This window comes from Coloeus monedula (genome assembly GCF_965178545.1).
Source record: "Coloeus monedula genome assembly, chromosome: 2".
Taxonomy (NCBI): Eukaryota; Metazoa; Chordata; class Aves; order Passeriformes; family Corvidae; genus Coloeus; species Coloeus monedula.
Genome location: NC_138782.1, coordinates 101,411,707 through 101,433,580, shown reverse-complemented (window position 1 = coordinate 101,433,580; position 21,874 = coordinate 101,411,707). Strand labels below are relative to the sequence as shown.

The 21,874-nt window shown below is 38.6% G+C and overlaps 1 protein-coding gene across 3 annotated transcripts in view; it reads left to right on the top strand.

The window, feature by feature from the left end:
* The window catches only part of MYT1L (myelin transcription factor 1 like), a gene marked incomplete at both ends in the record, with an annotated part of 129,854 nt that overhangs the window by 92,516 nt on the left and 15,464 nt on the right, over nt 1-21,874 (top strand). For all 3 annotated transcript variants that reach the window (XM_082277008.1, XM_082277007.1, XM_082277009.1), the window contains 3 exons: nt 6,845-6,907; nt 12,225-12,308; nt 13,636-13,857. In XM_082277008.1, the coding sequence (XP_082133134.1) occupies nt 6,845-6,907; nt 12,225-12,308; nt 13,636-13,857 (369 nt within the window). The remainder of the gene's footprint in view (nt 1-6,844; nt 6,908-12,224; nt 12,309-13,635; nt 13,858-21,874) is intronic.

Here is a 21,874-nt window from a genome sequence, read left to right as displayed (position 1 = left end):
TGAGACATGTGGAGAAGTAATATTTAGCACTTTTGCTAAAACTAAATTTTGATGATTGAGTACTCCTTCTAGGTAGAACAAATAGAGACATAATTAACATATGAATCTAAATTATCTAAATTTAACTTTTTTTTTTTTTTGGCTTACAATGCATCTTTATGAAACTTTGATATTTATAAGGGTCTGACTTTGCATGGTCATTATAGGTACATTTGTGAGGATTGGAACATAAATTTAGCCTTGAACATGAAACCATAGATGTAAGATCCCCTTGAAATATTCATTATCTGCATGACTGTCTCAGAGTTTATGCTGCCTCTTGAACCAATTCAAATTACCTCAAATGAGCTCTGCATGCAATTTCCAGAAGTGCCTGGTGTTAGCCTGTTTCTGCTCCTTTTGAAGCCAGTGATAAAGCTCACAAGGACTTTAATAAAAATAAGAGAGGGCAAGATACTTAAAATGACTCATTGAGTCTTGACAGCCGATAAATTCTGTATTAAGGTTTCACACACAGCACTTTCTCCTCTGACACAAGGGCACAATGTGTACCCAGTCATTTCAGCAATGTGAGAGGACCACAAGCAATGCAGACAGCAGGAATTATAAAATCAGCTGGAAGAAAAGAGCAGGAGGACAACAAGGGTGATGAAAGAAGAGATAATGGGAAAAAAAACCAACAAAGATGAAGGAGGAAAGAAGAAAGAAACATCAACTTCAAGGTTATTAGAGATCATGAAAGGAGGAAGGATGAGGGAGGATCAGAGATTGAAGACATCAGCCAAAGGGGACAGAGAAAATAAAAGAAGCAAAACAGAGAAAATTTTCAAGAGTCAAAAGAGACAATGAAGAAGAAAAGGTTTTGGGAAATGAGGGAGTAAAATGCAGAAGAGAAGTGCTGGAGAGGAATATGGATGGAAAGCAAACTATGGAGCACTGCAGGAAAAGGACAGCAGATTGAAAATAGGGTGAAAGAGGCACCAGGAAAGAAAATGTAAGGAGTAAAATAGAGTGAAGAAGTATGTAGATATGACACCTCACTGAGGAAAATTAAGGGAAAAGAAATCCATCCTAACAAAACTGTTTTTCATTGCAAGTTCATAGATAGGTTGTGTAGGTAGAAGGTTTTTGTCTAGGTATCTAAAGAAAGTATCATCACTGGAATTCCGAAATCAAATTGTATGGTAAAAATAGACAATAAAAGACAACAGGACTAAAGTGGAAAATATCTGTATTCATACTGGAATTAGATCAGACAACGGCTTTTCTGTGCCATCATGAGGAAAAGAATCAGCAGCATTCCCACTTCACATACTTAATTAGAGCTTGAAAATCTACCAATATACCTGGGCCTGAAAATAAGATTTTTAGATATTTATACATCCAGATTGCTTTCACAGAGCTGGCTAGAACAGTAATGGCTGGGAGGCATTGCTGTGACTACTCAGAAGCATAAAGACAAAATGAGTTGCTGCTATCTGTCCATCTCCTGCTAAGGCGGTGTTTTCATAACAGCCACAACACTGACTTACTGACACACCTGTGGCCGAAAATCTGTGCTGAGGACCACACAGCTCTGTTCATGATCTTGTTTCTCACCCTGGAATGCTCCCTACAGGTTAGTGGTGAGTGGCAGAGGACGGAACTGGAGGAAAGCTTGTTCTCTCTTTTGGCCTCTTAACTAGTTAAAAAGAGGACTTATATGTCAAAAGCTGCAAACCTGCCATTTTTGACAAGCCCTCAAATTCATAAAGGGATAGACACACAATAAACTTACTATACCCCACAGAAAAAGCAGTTTTTAATTTGAGAGAGCTTCTTCTCATTCCTTCCCTTTCTTGCCCTCTCCTTTTTTTCTCCTCTCTCACATATTCAATTCAGGGGACTGCAAACACAATTTCTTTACAATTTTACTTCTGTAACCTTTTCTTCTGGGACTACCTCACTAGAAAAAAAACCAAAACAAACCACCATAATTTATGAATCCACATGCAGTTTCAGAAGACATACAGCTTCTTAGCTGCAAACAGAGCAGTGAATAAGAATCTATACTTCTAGCATATTTTCTTCTTCTGTGTAAAGTAATTTAGACTCTTTATTCTCCAATTTTCCTCTGACAAATCCTTCCCTTTTCCAAAGCAGTATTGTGAGATTTTATCCAGTAATGTTTTTAAAATACTCAGATCTTCAGACAAAAAAATAGAAATGCAAGTATTATTGTGTCTGTCTTCCAGCCTCCCAACCTATGAATTCCATTCCTGGTGATTCAGTCAAATAAAACAGAATCTCAAATAGATGGAAACCACCACACAATAAAAAAATTCTACATTCTGCTATGAAAAAATCCCACAGGAAACAATTATATTTCTCTAGCCTTTCTGAATCTTCAGTAGAAAAATCACACCGCTACTGTGTAGATTGACAGCATGGTCAAAATAAAACTATGGGAAAGATATAATTTTCTACTAATCCCAGTTCTTTTGCAGTGTGGAACATTCTGAAGAACCATTCTGAATTTTTGCACAATTTCCTGATTTATTCCCTTATTCAATTCGATTTTTCTTTCGCCAGCTACATCCTTAAATAGTTACAGCTTTAAATAGTTAATTAGTAATTTATAGGATATTCTCTCTGATAGACTTATACTTGTGTTCACTTTATTCACAAGGGAAGATTCGATGCACAATGTAGTAGGTACTAAGTGCTGTAAACTAAACAGTAAAGGTAACATCAGTCTTTAGTGCTGATACATCAGCTTACTAATGATGGGTCATGAAAGGTATTTTGTAGGAAGTCATTGCAATTGGCCAGTGTGAGAGAGATTGATGGTTTAATTCTTTTCCATGGGAGCTGATATCCTCAGCACAAAAGTAAAATGTTGAAGTACTTTTTATGTCTTTATCAGTATGTTTTGGATCTATTATGTTTTAAAATAATTTGAAAAAGTAAGTCAACCAAAGTCATACACAATAATGAGAACAAAACTATTGCAGTTCTGTCTTTGCACTTTGTGTAAAATCCTATTTGCTCTCATGCTAGTAAAGCTGTCAAACTATGTACGTACACTACATGTAAGTTTATCTTGCTCCTGTGGACCTAGATAAAAGCCTAGGAATACAGGTTTAAATATGGGTCTTATTTGTAGTGCCCTATGCTGGTGAGAGCTGGGGGGTCTTGTGAGCTCAGGTTTCAACAAGACTTTTAACCATTGGCATTTGGACCAACCCTGCCAGAGCTCATTTGGTCATTGCATCCATTTCCTCCCCAGTCCCAGGAACCTCCCTGAGTTCTTCAGGCTGCCAGAAGGTTGTTTTAATTGCTGCACACCTTCAATCTTTCCACAGTGAAGAATCAGTAGCAGAGCTTAAGTGTATTTTTCTCAATTTAACTCTCACCTTTTTTCTTCCTGCTATTGAATCTAAGCCCAATACTGAATCCAGCTGCCACAGCTGTTGTTGTTCTGCTGCCTGCCCTACTTTCTGCTTCTGCTTATTTTCCCAAAAATGCTTCTCTCGGATGGTCTGTGAAATGAATGGGACATCAAGGCACTGCTAACTGCATTCTGCTTCCCTGACAAGCCCTTTCTTTTACTGGATGCCCTGAATTTGTAGTCAAGTGCTAGTATTCTATGTTCTGAACTTCACTCTTCAGAGAGTCAGTTCCTTTTGTCACCTCCCTCATTACAGTACTAAAATATTTCCTGTGCTGCAATAAGCTATTATGTAGATTCTACAAATGAGTTTCTGATCCTGCCAAATTAGATTTACTTTAAGTAAGCAAGGAAAACTGCAGCTCTCTTTTTCCACATACTCTGATAGTCATTTTCAAAGTTTCACATCACCTACCTCTTACAAGCACCTGTGCATACATTTTTCTGGCATTGTTGTATGTATATATGATTGATTAAGTCAAATATGTATAGGTAGTAAATGATAGCAAAGTAGTAAGGTATGTGCAAGTCTTACATATGCTCAGATATTTGGAAAATGCAGACTGCCAATTCCAATAGAACAAGAACTTAGGGTTGTCTCCTTATCTAATCTGTTTAGGATAGCAAGTAAATATTGTAATAGCTTCATAGTTGTAACAGACTGCTGCATATCTGCATCCTATGTGTCACATTCTTAGAAGCACTTCCCATAGAATGGAAACATCAAGAAATATAAGTGTTTCAGAGTTTTAAAATGTTCTAACCAAGTGCACTAAACTCCTATTTCATCTGTTATATGAAGGTAAATATAAGCTTATGAGATTTGAAAACAAATATTATAGTGCCAAAATCAAAATTTTAAAGGTCTTTCTGAAATCCTTGCCAACATAAAGATCTCATCTGGTTTAATCAAAAGTAGGATTTTAAACTGATATGAACTGTGCAAAGCCGTTTCTGAAGATATTAAATTAAATTTACAGCAGGGTGATTTCTTCTTTAGCTTCAGTTGCTTAATTTTTTTTTTTAAACAACACAGAAATAAGCTAGCTTTTAAATTGTGTAAGACTGTCCAAATGGTTGAGGTGCAATGGTCTTATTTTGAGACTGATTGATGGGATATACTGGTGCATCTTAAAAATCCTGTTTGTTAAGACACTATTAATCATGGTGCCTGTAACGAAAAGTCTTGGAAAAGATGAGAAAAACATTGTTCAGATTTACTAATAGCTTATCCTTGAAAGGATAGAAAGTCTGGAGAGGAAATTGGTGGCTTCAAATCATGGGTTCATAAAGAAGAAATCATTGTCGTTACCTCAGACAGTCTGCAGAGGAATAGTCCCATGGCTCCGGGTTCTCCTTTAATCATGTAAATGCCATGGACATTTAGAGCCAAAATTTAGTCAATTTCTTTAATTAATTCTTACCCCTGTATCTTTTGATTCAGCGTCTTAAGAGGCTTCAGTGATGCAGCTAGTCTTGACAGAAATACAAGATAGACATTACAGACCACTGAAGCTACCTAGCATGGAAAAAAAAAAAAAAATCACATGAAGCAAGAGATTGTCTCTCTGTAGATCTCAAAACATTTGCCTAAAAATAAATATAAATAATGAGAACATATATATATATAGATATAGAGTATTTAAATTATAAGATACCACATAAGATACCCTGGCCTCTTATTTTTTTAAAGAATAACCAAAGTTAATGCTAGCCATGTGCAACCACAACAAAGAATGAAGGGTAGGAGCCATATGGACTGAGTTACGACTCCTTTATCAAGGATCATATTTTTACATAATTGGTATCAGAAGGATCTATGCAGAAATTTTTATTTCTATAAGCAGAAAGATTGATGTGTGATGTCAGCCTCTATGTTGGTCTTTAAGATATTAAGAGCCATGTTAAAACACCTTCCATGCAAGACCACAGTCATGTATTTGGTCCAGTGCAAAGACAAAGCAAGAGAGGAGAATTGTCTCTAAGCATGTTGTTTAGATTTCTTGTCCAAAGTGCACAGCTTCTTTGGGATGAAGAAGAGAAACTTCAGTGTTGTAGGGAACCCCACAGATTTTACCAGCTCACATCTGAGAACTGCTACCGTATTTTAATGTTTTCTATAGAATAACTGAATGGGTCCAGATGAAGATTATATGGGAACTTCATTGAATACATTCCAGTTTAATTTGTCTTTCAAGGTAGCAATAATCATGTTTGAAGTTTGGCCCTGCAGAGCTCCTCAGAAGTAGGTAATGCTCACTACCTTAAAACAGCTAAAATTCAACTTAATGGAACTTGACAACTCCATTGCACTGAATTGTGGGTTGCTTAATTCCTGATTTTAAGAAATGTTCAAGTCTCTGCAGAAACCTTGTGAAACAAAGGTTTACCAGTATGGACCAACTTTGAGGAAAGCAGACATGTAACTAAAGGGTGAAAGCCAAAGTCTGCATGAACTCCTGATTCAAACAGTGAAAAAATTCAATGTTATAGAAATCTCATGTTTTAGAATGCAACATCTGAATTTGTGAGCAAGCTTTTTTGAATTTGAATGCTTTCTCCAAATGAAGCTTTAAATAGCATAGCTAAAATTCAAAACTCAGACTCAAGAAAACTGACTTTTTGGAATTCAAACAGCATTTGTCTGTTCAGTAAAATGCATATGAATTAATTCTTTGTCTTTTCTGTGATTTAGTATAGCAGTTCAAATACCAACTAATGATTTTTCTTAGCATTCTAATGTAGCTTTTTCTGTGATGATCACAATCATCTTTGCAATGTAGAAAAAAACATTTTCTTTGATGGCTCTAATGTCATTCCACTGTTAGAAATTCCACTGAGGGATGTATAATTTCTGTCTGGTGCTGTAGCTTGGTGTTTGGGTGGGTTACCATTTCTCTGCAAGAGGCCAGCATTACTTCCCTGTCTACACATTTTGTTTTTCTTAGGCATTTCCTTTGCTTCATGGAGAGGTGAAGGGGTCTCTTCATGGTGCGACCTCATGACACTGTGCAGGGGGATCACAGCAATAGCTCCAGTGGAAAAGAAAATTACTTGCTGAAATGTTAGCCACTACCTAAGCATACACCATGGGGATAGTCCATTTGCTGTCAACCTGACTCATTCCTGGATGTAAGGATGCTGGATTGCTGGGAAGTCTCCACTAATCTGCCTGTACTTGAGATATCCAGGAAGCATTTGAGTGGGCAACTGAGGAGTAGCAAACAAAAACATTTTATGAATGAAAAACTATGTTTGTCCCTGGTGTGGAATTAAGCTCAGGTTTAGCAATGGTTAGGGGTCCCAAAGGCTGGCACCTGAGGAAACAAGGACTAAGCCAATGAATATTTTTAAATGGGCAGTTATGTCTTTCCTGTGAGTAACTGCTCAATGTCTCTTCCATTGTTATTCTAGGTGTCCCACCCCTGGGTGTGATGGCTCTGGGCATATTACTGGAAATTATGCTTCTCATCGAAGGTATGTAAAGACAAGGTTTTGTTATTTAAATCAAATAACTGCAGGGCTAGAGGGTACCTCAACTGACCTAACCACTCTCTGAATACTGAAGTAGGATTGAGTGTTGCACAGACATGTGTTGGTCTAACTCATATTAACCATTAATGAATAACATTTCTCAGCTTCAGCATTACTCACTATCCAAATAGGCGGGAACATTTTTGCTAGTATCTAGCAAAGTCTTTGTACAAAATAAATTCAGTTTTTCTACCTTCTCTAGTAGCCCAAGGAAGCAATTCAGCATTCATGTTTGTTGCTTTACATTCTGAATGACTTACTCTTCACAGTCTGGACTCAAATCCTACTCCTGCATTTTTTTCCCCACAAATTGTATTTCCTGAATGTTCATGTCAGTCTCTTCCAGTCTCACTTCATATTCCTTGAAATGCAAAATTGGACCCCGTTCTTTACCTCCTCTCCCAGATGAAGCCTTACCAACTTTAATCAGCTTTAAACCTCTTTCATCTAATATGTACTAGTCTTGTTAGTACATTTCAGAAAAAAAGTTTGGCTTGTCCTTAAATTGCAACACATTTTATTACATCAAGCCAGAAGAATGGAAAGAGAAATTTACGGATGAAAGCTGTTACCTTAACTGCCTAAACTATAACTTTACCAAGGGCCAAATAACACTTCTCATTCACTAATTAGGATATTGATCAATTGCAGTGATCAACTACCACTGTAGAGGTAATGGTATAAATGCTCTGTAATTAGCAATTCCCCTGTGGCTATTTGAAAACTAAATCAGTAGAGAAGAGCTGTGCCATATTTTGTAAATATCTATCTACTGTTTAATCAAAGAATAACAGTGAATAATAGTGTAGTCCATCTCTCTCATGTTAGTAAAGGCTCTTTATTCCCACACAGGCTAGTACTGTTGAATCTGGATATTTACTTTTGTCTTGGTTTTTGAGACAAAACTTCAGGAGGAAACACTCCGGAATGAGTGTTCCTCCCTGTTTCCTCCATCAATGAGGCAAATGGGTCATAAGAAGTAAAAGTGGGAAGAAGAAACCAAACTGTTTATTAACACACAAACAAAACAGGGTAGAACAGGATAAAAAACCCCTCAAAATACAACAAATTCCCAGAGAGGGAACAGACACCCGGGCTCGGACCAGCCAAAGCCACCCCGCAGGCCCACCGGGGCCACCCCTGCAGACCCCCGGACCAGCAAGGAGGGAAGGGAGGCAGTGAGGCAAGGGGAAGGAAAGGGAAAAAAAGAAAAAGAAAAAAACCAACAGAACCTTTTCCCAGCTAGCTGGAACACAAAAAAAACCCAAAAACCAGCACAGCGCTCCCGGCGCACTCCCTCCCGAGCCTCACCGAGCCCCTGCCCAGGCCCTGGAGCCCCTGAGCCCCCGGGCCCATCGTAAAGGCACAGCGTCCGTGGGCATTGAGCGGGCGGTTAAGGAATAAAGCGGCTTCATAACATCAGCCCAGGACAACTTTCTTCACCGAGTCCCTGTAGTTTTACAGCTGGCTATAACTAGTCAATATACAAATTCCCAGTTTAAATGTATTCCCACTAAAAGAAACAAATAGTTCAAAGTCAAAACATAAACAAAATAAGAGATTGGGAACATACCATATTTTGTGTACTGTGAAAATGAAAGATCACAATATTGATTTCTGTAATGCAGCATTAAATATCAAAAATACAAATAACATTATAAAGGAGAAGAGATGAGCATTTTAAAAGCACTTACATGATGCAGGAGATTAAATCACACTTTCAGAGGGATTTAAGGTCAAATTTAGAGCTACTGTTCACTATATGTAAACTTACCAGCTAACACTCTATCAACATTATGCTCGTTATAACTCAACCCCAACTTCAGGGAAGCTATTTATGTGTTTGATCATCTATTTAACCAGAAGCAGGTGGGAGAGTGAAGATGCAGAAGAACAGTGTTACTAACAAGAAACCTGAAAGCTGGCAAGGTTGGCAGGGGAGAATCACTGAATGTTGACTCATTTTTTAAACCCTTTCCCTGTGCATTGTCTCCTGGCCACTATAGGACTGAACTGGACTGGACCATGAGCTGAATAGTGTTACCTCCTTTTGTCTGTAAATTCTTACATTCTTGTATTTTTGCAGATGACTACTGGAGCAAGTTTTCATTTGATTATGCAACATAATTAAGTACATATAAAGATATAAAAAGTAATTTTATAAAACAAAGAGATACTGTATTTGTCTAGTCCATTGGGATTTAACACATGCAGCCTTTTGAAATGCTACCGTGTCTATATTGACCACATAACTCCTTCATTCTCTTCCAAAAAGGCCTCTGGCAACCCCATGTCTTTGGCTGCCTGCAGGCACAGAAGCACTGACACATAGTCAGTCAAGTAACATTTTCTTTGCTTAAATCCACAGATGTCCCCAAGAGACCTGTCACATTTACACAGAGCCAGCCTTACCCTGTTCAGATCATGATATCTGTCAAGGCCATTTCTGAGGTGGGAGGCTGGCAAAATGAAATCTTTTAAAGGGCAGAAAACCAGTAGCCTAAATCTGGAGCTGTTAAGCGTGAAAGACCCCACAGCATGTTGTCAGTTAGGCTTTCTAATTCCCAAACTGCAAATTAGCATTTAGGTCTGTCTGTATCTGAGTTAGCATTTTTGTTTGTATTTGATACCATCAGTTACCACCCTCTCAGTTTCAGAAGGAAGGAAATGACAAACTTCTCTCCTAAATGGCTGCCGAGATGCCTGGGTATCATCTGTCTTTAAAATGGCTGCTCAACAGCAAGCACACATGAGGCAGATTTCACTGCCATAATTCTGCAGTACCACATACCGCTTCAATTTATGCAAGAAGTTACAGCAGCATGTACTGCTGTTGAGCATCCCTCCCTGTCTTTTGTCTTCATATATGAGGAATTAAACTCATAGAAAAATGAAGTACTATGCTTACCTTGTAATAGCTTTGGTTATTATAGGATAAAAAAATGTAAGCAAAGGCTCATACTTGACATCTGTTTTCTCGATGGATCTGCTGTCAGAGGAAAGATGAATTAATCATAGCCTCAGAAGCTGTCTGTTGGAACTGTCTGTTTAGAAGACCTGAAAGGTCTTAAAATTTCTAGTAAATCATAGTGGCGGAATAAAAAGATCTATTACAGAGAGATGATACACCAAAATACCAATAAGTAGGTGATAATTAAATTGATTTAATATGTAGAAAGCTTTAAATCATTAGTCAAGGCAGAATTTCTTTGTTCAGATTTTTTTATGAAAATGTCATCATCTACAAGAATACCCATCTGTACACCTACTAAAAAAAGTACTGCTTTCTGAGTAATTTCTATTAACTGTTTACTTTTCAGATGAAAATTCTGATTATTCTCGCACAGTGAGTACAACTAGTCTCAGAGATAAAGGAGGGGTATCTTTAACTCCCATCCCCTCCCCTTCACTTTCTGCAGACCAGGTTTTATGCCAGGCAGTGAACCAGCCTGTTTCTGAACTTTTCCCTTGCCCTAGAGCCAGCTTCCTCTTACTCTGAATCCCTCAGACTCCCTTCCTCCTACTTCTTTCTTACAGGCAACATTATTATTTTTGAAGAAAATTTTCCTGAATTGGCACAGGCTTTCTCAGATTTAGTTTGTACACAAAGAACTATGGTACTTTGGTATCCACTGTGCAAGTTGGAATAAACAGCAGTTTGCTTTGAAAAGGAAAATGGTTACATTTAAAATGAAAAATGGAATGGGATGAGAGCACAGATCCATATATCAGAGTGCAGATGCCTGCTCCAGTAATGCTGACATGATCCCTGGTGTGACACTGACCCCAGGCTACTAAAAGTCTCCCAGGCAATTCTAAGAAATGATTTGGGACTCAGTGTGGGTCCAGATCATTCTTTACAGACAATACAGGTGTAGCTGTCCTGCTTTACAGAGACAGAGAGCTTAGCTCTACAAATGTGAACTTTCTGGTCTTGCGTCAAAGCAGCAGTTCTAGGTTCCTTTTGTTTAGCACTGTAGATGTAGCCATGACATCTCACTAAAAGTTTCTAGATAATATACGTTGTCCAAAATCTTGTGGCAGCATTTCTCTCTTTCTTTAATTGACTTATTTATGACTTTTCAACATGTAAACTCTGGTTTTGTCTATTCTTCATTTTCTAACACAGAATTCTACCTGTGATTGCATCACCTTTTTCTCTGCTTCATCCCCTCAGTCCTCACTGGTTTTGACAAGACAAAATAACTGAAAATTTTGTTACCACTTTTTCTGTCTCTTCTTCGCAAAGACAGGACCTACTACACAACACTCAAGTACCTTTTGTCATGCTGCAAACAGAAATTTAATCTTCTATTTTGTTTCTTTCTCTAGGGTAATTTTTCTTTGGTGACACTTCTTTGTCTCTTGTGTCAACACTTGAAGGTGTTCTACTGGTGGATTTCTTTTTTCAGTGTTGGTAGTTAAGATGGGAATAACACTTAAATAGAGGACAAAGCATGATTTTTTCCGCAGACATTCTTGTATCCTCAGATACCAACTACCTAAAAAAATCTTTAAAAATCTGTTAAGGTCATTGTCAAGTCTACTAAGTGGTTTCGATATTGAATTCTTCATATGCAAAGGAAAGATGAGCTTGTGTAGTTGAAAACAACATTCTCAGTCTTTAGTTAAATGTAACATTGGTTAGCCTAACATATAACTTCGTCTCTACCAAATCTTTCTGTCTGTGTAAATTCTGAGCACTTGAACTCCTTCTTTGGAAGGCATTGAAAGCTCTGAGCTCTGTCATGTTTTTATTCAGTCATTCTATAGGATTCTTATGTGATGTTTGAGAAGGTTTGATAATGTTTCTAATGTGCTCCCAAGAGAAATCTTTAGTCCTACAAAGAGATACTCCTGTCTTTCTATTCTTCCGTCCCTCTCAGACACAGAGGACATAATGTCTCTCAAGCCTGAAACAATGGCTTCTATTCCTTTTAAAGATGCCATTGCTGCTGCTGAGTCAGCTGAAGGAATGATTAGGCAGAGGGTTTAAAAGCTGTCTTCCCTGACTCCTTGGGGAGTTTCTGTGCGTGTGGTCTGCACAGCGCCAGCAGTCCTGTCGTGCATCACAAACCCACGCGCACGGATTCCCCCTCGTGGTGGCTGCTGCAGCTCTCCTAATTTAACCCACCTGAGCTTTGATTGTGGAAACTGGTCAGGATTGCCTATTTTGCCAGTTTCTCAGATAGAAAGTGTATTCCTGTAAAGTGTACCCAAGAATAAAAAATTGCATTCTAAAATGTTTTCTTTCACACAGTCTTTCAGGCTGTCCACGAGCAAAGAAAAGTGGAATCAGGATAGCACAAAGCAAGGAAGACAAAGAAGACCAAGAGCCAATTAGGTGAGAACAAATATTGTCAAAGGGCCTTTGTGTGTTTTATAAGGTGTTATGTATATTCAGGTTTTTTTAAGGCACAATTGTTATTGTGTGATAGTTATCCAAGAGTGGATGACCACATTGATTTCTCTGAGCAAGTCTAGTATCTGTGCTTTTTTCAGCAAAGAATACCTCAATAGTCAAGGATACAATCTTATATAATTTAGAAATAGTTTAAAATTCTTCATTTTCACATGATATTAAAAAATTGCTTAGATCTTTATCTCCTGAATTCCCCTTAAAGATGTTTGTATACTACCGGCAAACCATACATGTTAAATAAAGGTTGTTATGGAATTGAGTGTTTATATGAGACTGCTGTAACAAATCTGATTGTTCATGCAGTTTGCAACAGAAACAAATGCCTACCAATAGGTCTTGGTTTCTTCTTGGAAGGCGGTCTGATATCAGTGGCCACTGAACATGCTTAGACTATTCAGGACCAGATCCTCCGTGGAGAGTTGCAGCAATATTTTAGTTCACAAACAGTGAAGTAATTGGCCTTTAGTTTAGACATGTGTAGCAACACACTGAAGAAAAATTTACCATGATTTTCTTTAAACATTTCACTTTGAAGATTCTAACCTGTTCCTTCTAACCTTGGTTATTTGGTTTTTCGCAGAATTTTTTAGCTTTAACAGAGCAACTGTGTGGGGGGATTCCCAATTAAGGAGAACCATCAGATGAATACGGAACTGCCTTCATTGGTCTCTGGGCTGTAGCACATAGTTTGATATAATCACTCCTATTCAAAGAGTGGTTAAAGGAGATGAGCATTTCTAATGAGGTGCTCTGATCATGTCATAATTAACTGTGTATATGTGACATTTTCATGACTTTGGACAAGTCTTCTTTGGGTTCCATACCTATAAATAAAATGTAGCAAGGATTATACTAAGTAATATTCTATGCTAAGTAGGGTTTTATGGACAATTTCACTGCTGATCAGAGCTCAGTAGCAAACATTTCAATTCCACTGTGATGTTTTACTGTGATAAACACCTGCAGTTGGAATACGGATCTCAGTCCTTTTGTTGCAGTGGCATAATGTCAACAGCTGTGACTGAGTCTACTGGTTAGTCTCCTTGGAATTTATCAAAGAACTTATTTTTCTTCAAATTATAAAGTTCTGCTTGTAATTTTACCCACTACAGGGTATCTCGACTACTTTTGCCACCACAGTGTAGGATTATTCTTTCCTTTTCATGTCTGGTTTATTTAGACTTTGTTTTAGAGGCTACCATGTATAATGTCAAAACAATAAAGTTTATCTCTTCTATCTGCTATCCAGATGTCCAGTTCCTGGCTGTGATGGTCAGGGTCATATAACTGGAAAATACGCATCCCATCGCAGTGCATCAGGGTGTCCTCTTGCTGCCAAAAGGCAAAAGGATGGGTACCTAAATGGCTCACAGTTCTCTTGGAAGTCAGTGAAGACGGAAGGAATGTCATGTCCAACACCAGGATGTGATGGCTCCGGACATGTCAGTGGTAGTTTTCTTACTCATCGTAGGTGAGTAACTATGACTTACGTTTTTCACTTACGTTTATTATTTCAATAAGATTTAAAATACAGCTTTTTGTCATGGCATTTCTCTGTTGCTTTTGAATTTCATTATTTATTACTTCAAAAAATAATCTGCTTGCATGTATTTGTAGGTAACTGGAAATCCAGACACACAATTTTTTTTAATGCAAGCCCTTGCAGATACAGACCTTCATTCAATGTATAATATACAGAGAATTTTAGGGGAAAAAAACCATGCATGACTGTAACTGTAAGTTTCCTATTGCTTTATTGGATATTTCTGGACAAATTACCTTGGGGCAGACTTTGTAAGACATATCTGAGTCCCCCTGATTTTCAGAGATGTCAAACACATTCTTGATTCTCAAACATCAGAGCATGGAACTGAAGAATTTCAGGAAAGAGTTCCATAAAACCAAAGTACTTTTATTGATTTGGTAATGAACATGCTTGTTTAAAACAATATATGTAGAACATGGAACAGTATTTAAAACTAATGAAATGTAAATATTTGACAAAAGAAATACAAAGCTTGATTTTTTCATAAACTTGACAAAAATAAGAGAGCTTTGATGATAACGTTTTTCATAGCTTGTAAAAGCAGGAGAAAGTGGCCAGTCTCTTAGGGATAAAACTTGCTGCCATTTTAGATGTTAGATGATGAAGAAACAAGTATTTTTTGGAGCTCTGGCAGGGAATCTAGGCCTGAAAATGAGTATAATGTCAGAGCAAATTTCTTATTATATAATTGCTAATATAAAACTCTGTTACTTCAAATATGTCAAGTTGATGTCCCTAATTTGTCACCCTCTCCAGGCAGACCTCAGTTGAACTTCTGTACCCTTTAGTTAGCTAAACCAATTTGATCTTGTTTTATAGTCAGTTCTAGATACAGAGGTGAAAAGTGTACTTCTTTCTTCTCTTGCCTGTAACTATTTCCTTTGATTCTTTCTTTGACAATCCTTTGTAGCTTCACCCAGAAGCCTTACCCTTACTTCAACCTCCCAGACTTCGTGCACATAGTTCCTATTTATTGTTTAGGCTCAGAGTTGTTTTTCTAGTCAGTGTTTTATGGTACCTACCGTGAAGGGATTCTGGTATGTGACCTGAGGTGTTACCTGAGTTGTCAAATGTATTACACAGCCTGCAGCTCTCAGAGGCTTCAGGAAGTAGGAGGTGTAAAACTCTGACCATTTGTGCAGATACCACATGAGGATTTAAGTTTCTGACTTTTAGTAAAATATCAGTATTAGTGTTCGTATTTCAGTTTAACTTTCTTCATAATGGTGTAACATTTATTTAACTCAGAGAGATCCATCATTAAAATTTTGAATTTATGTTACCTTTACTTAAAAGGTACAATATAATTACTGGGAGATTGCTTGCAGGGAGTATTCACATAGTACTTACGGACGGTCTCAAGGAGAAAATTCTTGCAACAAGAGTAACTAACTTCTAAAAGAAATGTACTGGTTTAACAGTTTAAAGGTCAAATTGTGGCTAGAGGTTTTTTTTTTTTCAAAGGAGTGCTTTCATGAAAAAAAAAACCCCAATGGAGTAACCTAAATATGAAATTTAGCTGCAGAGCAGCCATGTGTGTTTTTCAGTACCACTATCTTAAGTAGAAACAGAGACATGTAAATGGCTTACCTTATAAGATCAGGTTTTGGGCAAAAAGGTCCATTGTTAGAGGAGAGTACCACAAGATGAAAGGTTTCTTAAAAAGATGGATGGAGTAAATTGATCCTACATAATTATCTTGGTGTAACAAAGGTCCAGTATTCTAAATTGTGAGCAAATGGAACAACTTCTTGAAGCTTCCATAAGCAATGGCAATATTAATAACAAGCCATATTATTTTAAAAATATTATTAGTTCTTGTAGGATTCTTAAGGCTGTTAAAAATGCGTGGTGCATTTGCTCACACAAAAAAAAAGCATGTGGAACCATTTTAGATGCCTTAGGGTTACTTATATGGCCTCCAGCTGCTACTCAAAAAGGTAGGTCCAGTGTAATATTTATCAGCCTTAGTGCTATATCTTCTCCAGTGGCATTTCATGCCTCTATATGCACAACTGAATCAAACCCTACGTGTAGGATTGAACTTCAGAACATTTCACCTACCTTAAGAATGTGCTTGTATGCTTGTAGGCTGCATTTATTCCACTTCCAGGATCAATGGATCCTGGAGAGTTGTCCACTTCAGTGAAGTAGACACTGGCCTTTAATCAGTTCTACCATAAATGTCACTGACTGTGTCAAGAGGGAGTGGGTTTCCCCTGTCTACAAATAGGTACTTTATGCCATTTGAATTGTTCTTAGAGTATGCATTATGGCCACACTGGGTTGACTTGTGAGACACTCTGTTCTTTGATTATGACAGCTAAGAGCTGAATGTGCCTGGCAGGGATCTACAAGGGTGCTGGTCCTGTTAAATGAACGGGCCCCACAGCTCCATGACAGCTTTGACACATAGTTCTCATGCAGATATTTAAACCCAGGTGCCATAATCTGGAGCTCAATCCCACCTAGATTACAGACTATCCATTTTCTTACGCAAAGGTGAAATATTCCCTGACTTTCAGTGTATCCATTCTAACAGACTGTGGTCTTATCTTCTACCACTAAAAACATTTTGCTATACAGCCATGCCTGTACATCTCAAATTCTCACCTTCTCCAGAGAAGCAGTGCTATGCCAGTTACACAGTAAAACCAGATTTACAGACATTCTTTTGCAGGTAGAGCTGTGTTCAGCATGCACGAGGGGAAAGCAGGGCTGTGGCCTTTAACTGAGTCAGTAAAAGCTCCTCAGGAAGGAGTAGTTAATGTCTTCATTTTTGCCAGTACACCTTACTGCTCTCCTAATAGGGGATTTTTCCTTCCCAGTGCAAATACTTTTCTATCATCAGACTTTTCTAAGCATACATATATATATATATATATATATAAATTGCATGTGTAGATGTCCTTTATATCTTCTCCGAGATTTTTATATTCTGCCATTTGTAGATAGCTGTTAATATGCTGTTATTAAAACAGCTGTAATATTCTGGAAATGAACTGCAGACTGGCTTGTGAAAATGAAGCCAACTGTTGAATTTATCAAATAGATATTAGGAATGATGTTTTTGGGGTAAAGATTTCTTAGAGCTGCTGTTGACACTGTACACATGATGTCATTGCACTGGTATCAGTAGACACTGGAGATGATCCACAAGTGCTGGTAAATCAATAAAAACCTCTCCAACTGGTATGTAGTCTGGGATTTAAATATATGCATATTCCTACATTCACACTTCTGAAGCAGAATTTAGTAGCCAATAAAAAACATCGTAAATTTTGATGAATTTTGAACCCTACCCTATGATCAAAGGTACCAACAAAAGTTTCTGGTTTTTAACATTTCATTGCCTGTTCACAGAAATTTCTGTGAATAGTTTTATTTTGTCAAAGAGTTTGCATTAGGAAATAATGGAAACAGAGAGTTATCAGGAGGGACTTGAAACATAGGATTAAGTGTGCTATGCTTCAAAAAGGAGCCTCTGCTAGGAAAAGAGGCCAGTGTGAAATTAGGTGACCTATGAGCAATATGAAAACAAATTGGAAGGCATGTAAGCATGGAGTCAATAGATAGATAAATTAAATAGGTTATAATGAAATGTGAATTCCTTATACTGTAACTTTGCAGTTTAGTTCTTGAACAGACCCTTACATCCCCATATTTGATTTAAGATATTTATGGATGGCACTATTTCTAGTACTGGGATCAATGGGGACTTTCTCAGAATATACTTGGTTTTAGCAACCCTGCTCCTTTGCACAGAAGAGGAAATGTGCTTGTGCTGACCTCAGTGGAAATTACCTGCAGAAATGCCTTTTCAGATCTAAAACAGTGTTCTTGCTCCTATCTTTACCTCACTTTTATTTACATAAGTGTTCACCTATTTCAAATACATTAATGTAGCTTTTAAATTCCTTTTACTATGGAAAACTGTTGTGGTTTAACCCCAGTCAGGACCACTGCCCCACTGAGTTGCTTGTTCACTTCCAGCAGGATGGGGGAGAGGATCTGAAGTGTGAAAGTGAGAAAACTTTTGGGTTGAGATTAATAGGTAAAGAAAAAGCCACACTCACAAGCTACACAAAACAAGGAATTAATTTACTGCTTCCAGTGGGCAGTCAGGTGTTCTGCCATGCCCAGGAGAGTAGGGCTCAGGTAATGGTGTCTTGGGAAGACAAGCATCATCCCTCCAAATGTCTCCCCCTTCCTCCTTCTTCCCCGAACTCTCTATACTGAGCATGACACCATATGTTGTGGGATATCCCTTGGGTCAGTTGGGATCATCTGTCCCAGCTGTGTCCCCACCCAGCTCCCAGCTTGTGCACCCACAGCCCCATCAGTGGTAGGATGGGGTGAGAAGCAGAAAAGGCCTTGACTCTGTATGAGCACTCCTCAGCAGTAAGGAAAACACCCATGAATTATCCATGCTATTTCCAGCACAAATCCAAAACACAGCCTCATACTAACTACTCTGAAGAAAATTAACTCTATTCCAGCCAAAGACTGTACAAAAACATGGTAGTAGAACTGCAATATACAAGAGGTGATCAAATTATTTTTTCCCATTAACAAGCTAATGCTAAATAGAGATGAAAGTGTAGAGAAGGGTGATTTTTCTTTAGTGAACCTGTATCCTTGCTGAGGACAGTAGGACTTACTCCAAGATCCATAAAAAAATTTTTAGAACAGGATTTGTATTTGAGCAGCAAGGGCATGCCACTGTGTTTGCAAAATGTCTAGATGTCATGGGAGGAAGCAATGGACATCATCCACTGCCTTTTCCCTTTTGAAGGAATGTATGTAGAAATTATCAAGTGGTTATGGGAGATGATTACATATGACACTTTTTACAGACTATCCACTTTATGCATAGGAAGATTTAGTTAATGGTAAGGCTGTCAGAAAGCCCACAGGCAGCAGTTCATTCAGTTCAGCCATTACCACACACACGTCCTAAGGTGAAGGAGCACTGTCAGTGCTGTTTCCTCCAAAAATTCTAGGTTGGTCATAGCTCTGAGTTGCACAACTGCATTGCTAAGCATGGGAACAGACAAATTATGAAAAAGGAAAAGACAAAAAAACCCAAAAAACTTCTAGGCAGGAGCTGCCCTCTGCAACTGCTTTCTGGAAGCTGGCTGATACCTACACTTACATGGATCCTCAGAGGACCTCTAAGTTCTCAAACGTTCAAATCATTTAGGAGATGACAAATGTGAGGAAAGAAGGTTGGAGATGTAGACTTTTCATATGCAGATCCTTTTTCTCATTAAATATGCTTTGCTAGAAATAGACACTGCATAAAAGCCCTCTGTGATCAACCTCAGCTTCTGAAGGGAAGATTCGCAAACACCACCTACAGTCAAACCTCCTGGTGCTCAGGGCTGCAGCTTGAACCGGTGTCCATAGAACAGCATCTCACCCCAGGATTTGTCTGGGATGGGTGGATGCCCCAAAGAGGCAGCAGCTCTGTTGTACAGATGCTTTACAAAACACAGTCTAGTGGCTACAAATTTGCTCCTAAATTGTTGTAGAGCTTTCAATATTTGCCTGAAGTCACATCCTGTCTTAACAGCAGCATTTCTCAGCTTCACCAATTAAAAACATAATACTTATCATTAGGTCAGCAATGGCTCTCCAGCCTATCCACATCTTTTTGCATAGTGTGAACCTACACACCATGTTCCAGGTGTGGCCTGACAAGGGCTGAGTGGGACAATGACTTCTGTGTCTCTGTGATGATGCTCTTGTTGATGCAGCCCAGCTCCCCGCTGGTTCTCTGTGCCACAGCAGCACCTCTCACTTACACTGAGCTTGTCAGCCCCAGGATTCCCAGGTCCCTTTCCACAGAGCTGCTCCACAGCCAGGTAGGCCCCAGCCTGTGCTGTGCTCCTGGGTTATGTTTTCCCAGGTGCAAGACCTTACACTTGTCTTGGTTGAACTTCATAAGAGTCTGGTCAGCCCACTCTCCCAGCCTATCCAGGTCTTCCTGCAGTGTGACTTTCCCTTCCAAGGAGTTCACTTCCCCACTCAGTTTGGTATCATTATCAGACTTCATCAGGATACACATGGTCGCATTGTCCAGGTCATTTATGAAGACTGTAAACAGGATTGGGCCCAGTATGGATCTCTGGGAGACCCCACTTGTGGCAGGTTGCCAGTTTGAAAAGGAGCTGTTTACCACCATCCTGTGTGCAGCCTCTCAGCCAGTTCCCTGCCCACTACACAGACCATTTGTCCAGACCATAACATATGTTTCTCTAGGAGGAGGCTATGGGAAACCATATCAAAAGCCTTGGAGAAATCCAGGTAGACAATATCCACTGGTCAACCCCATCAACCAAGCAGGTTACTTCATCACAAAAGGCAAATTTGCTTTTGCAGGTTTGTCAAGCACAGCTGGCCCTTGGTGAATCTATGCTGGCTTTTCCCAATCATGTGCTTCGTCTGACTTGTGATAGCCCGCAGGAGGATTCATTCCATAATTTTCTCAGGGACTAAAATAAGGCTGATGAGCCTGTAGATCTTCCTTTCAGCTCTTCTTGTAGGTGGGGTTGTCACTATCTTTCTTCCAGTTTTCTGGGGTATCCCCTTACCTCCACAACTTCTCAAAGATTATGAAAGCCTTGCAACAGCATCAGCCCACACTCCTCACACCCTTGGGTGGGCAATGTCAGGGCCCATGGATCTGTAGCGTTGAGCTCCTGTAACAGTTTACTTGCAACTCTTCCATCAGTGATGGTCAGTCTGTTTGCATCAACCTGGAACTTTGTTCCCAAGGCCTGGAGCCCAACAGTGTTGGTAAATACAGAGGTGAAGGAAGTGTCAAGAACCTCTGCCTTTTCTGCATTGTTGATGACTAATTCACCTCTCCCATATAACAGTGGGCCAGTATTTTCCTTCTGTTTCCACTTGCTGTCTGTGTGCCTAAAGAACCATTTCTTGGAGTTTTTTACATTTCTGGCCAGTTTCAATTTGAACTGAGCTTTTGCTATTCCAGCTGCATCTTTGCATCCCCTGGCAACAGCCTTGTCATTCCCAATGGGTATTTGCCCACTTTTCCATCTCTGGCTCTCTCTTGGTTTTGAGCAGACCCAGAAGCTCGCAGTTAAGCCAATTGCAAGCATCCTTTAAAACACAGATGAAAACTGCCAGATGAATTCTCAAGGTGCTCTAAATTTCCAAAATACCCTATTTGTCAGGAGTCTGTGTCCAGCAATATCTTTTGAAAGGTGTTCCTGTGCTGTACACTGAAAATGGTAAAAACTTTGCAGAGAGAAATCTATTTATTTCTGTTTGTGAAACATAAATACTGTCAAATTCCAGATTTGTAAGAAGCTTTTAATATGCAGTGCATTAAAGTATTTGATTGCATCTATTTCTAGCCAGGTCTCTTGTTAGGTCAACTCTCATCTATACTTTTATTTGTTGCAACAGTAAGTTGACAGAGTGCCACATTCTGTCAAAATTAATTCACTCTTAGTTCTCATTGTTTTACTTTTTCTCTGATAGGCTTTTTCAATTGTTTAGGGTGTTTGTTTGTTCGTTTGGTTTTAATCTGCCTGTCCCCTCCCTGCCATTGATTTATTTTGCTGTTTTTCCTATAAGCTGTACATTGCAATTCAGCAGGAGAACATCATACATCATTAAGAGTATAGAAGAACTAACCAAATTCACTGCATTTAACAGCAGCTATAACTGACAATGATAAGCATCATCATGATGACATAATTAAAAGATGACAGACATGGAAGTGCATTGACATTTCCAAGAAGACAAAGAAAGAAATGTGGCAATTAAATGTAATAATAGTATACATAAAGAAAAAAAAAATAAAATAAAATCTTTGCGGTGGGTCCTACAGTACACAGGATTTTTTTACTTAGTAATTTTGTGTTGACCCATAAGCTTAAAGGAAAAGGGTCCTCCTAAACCATATTTC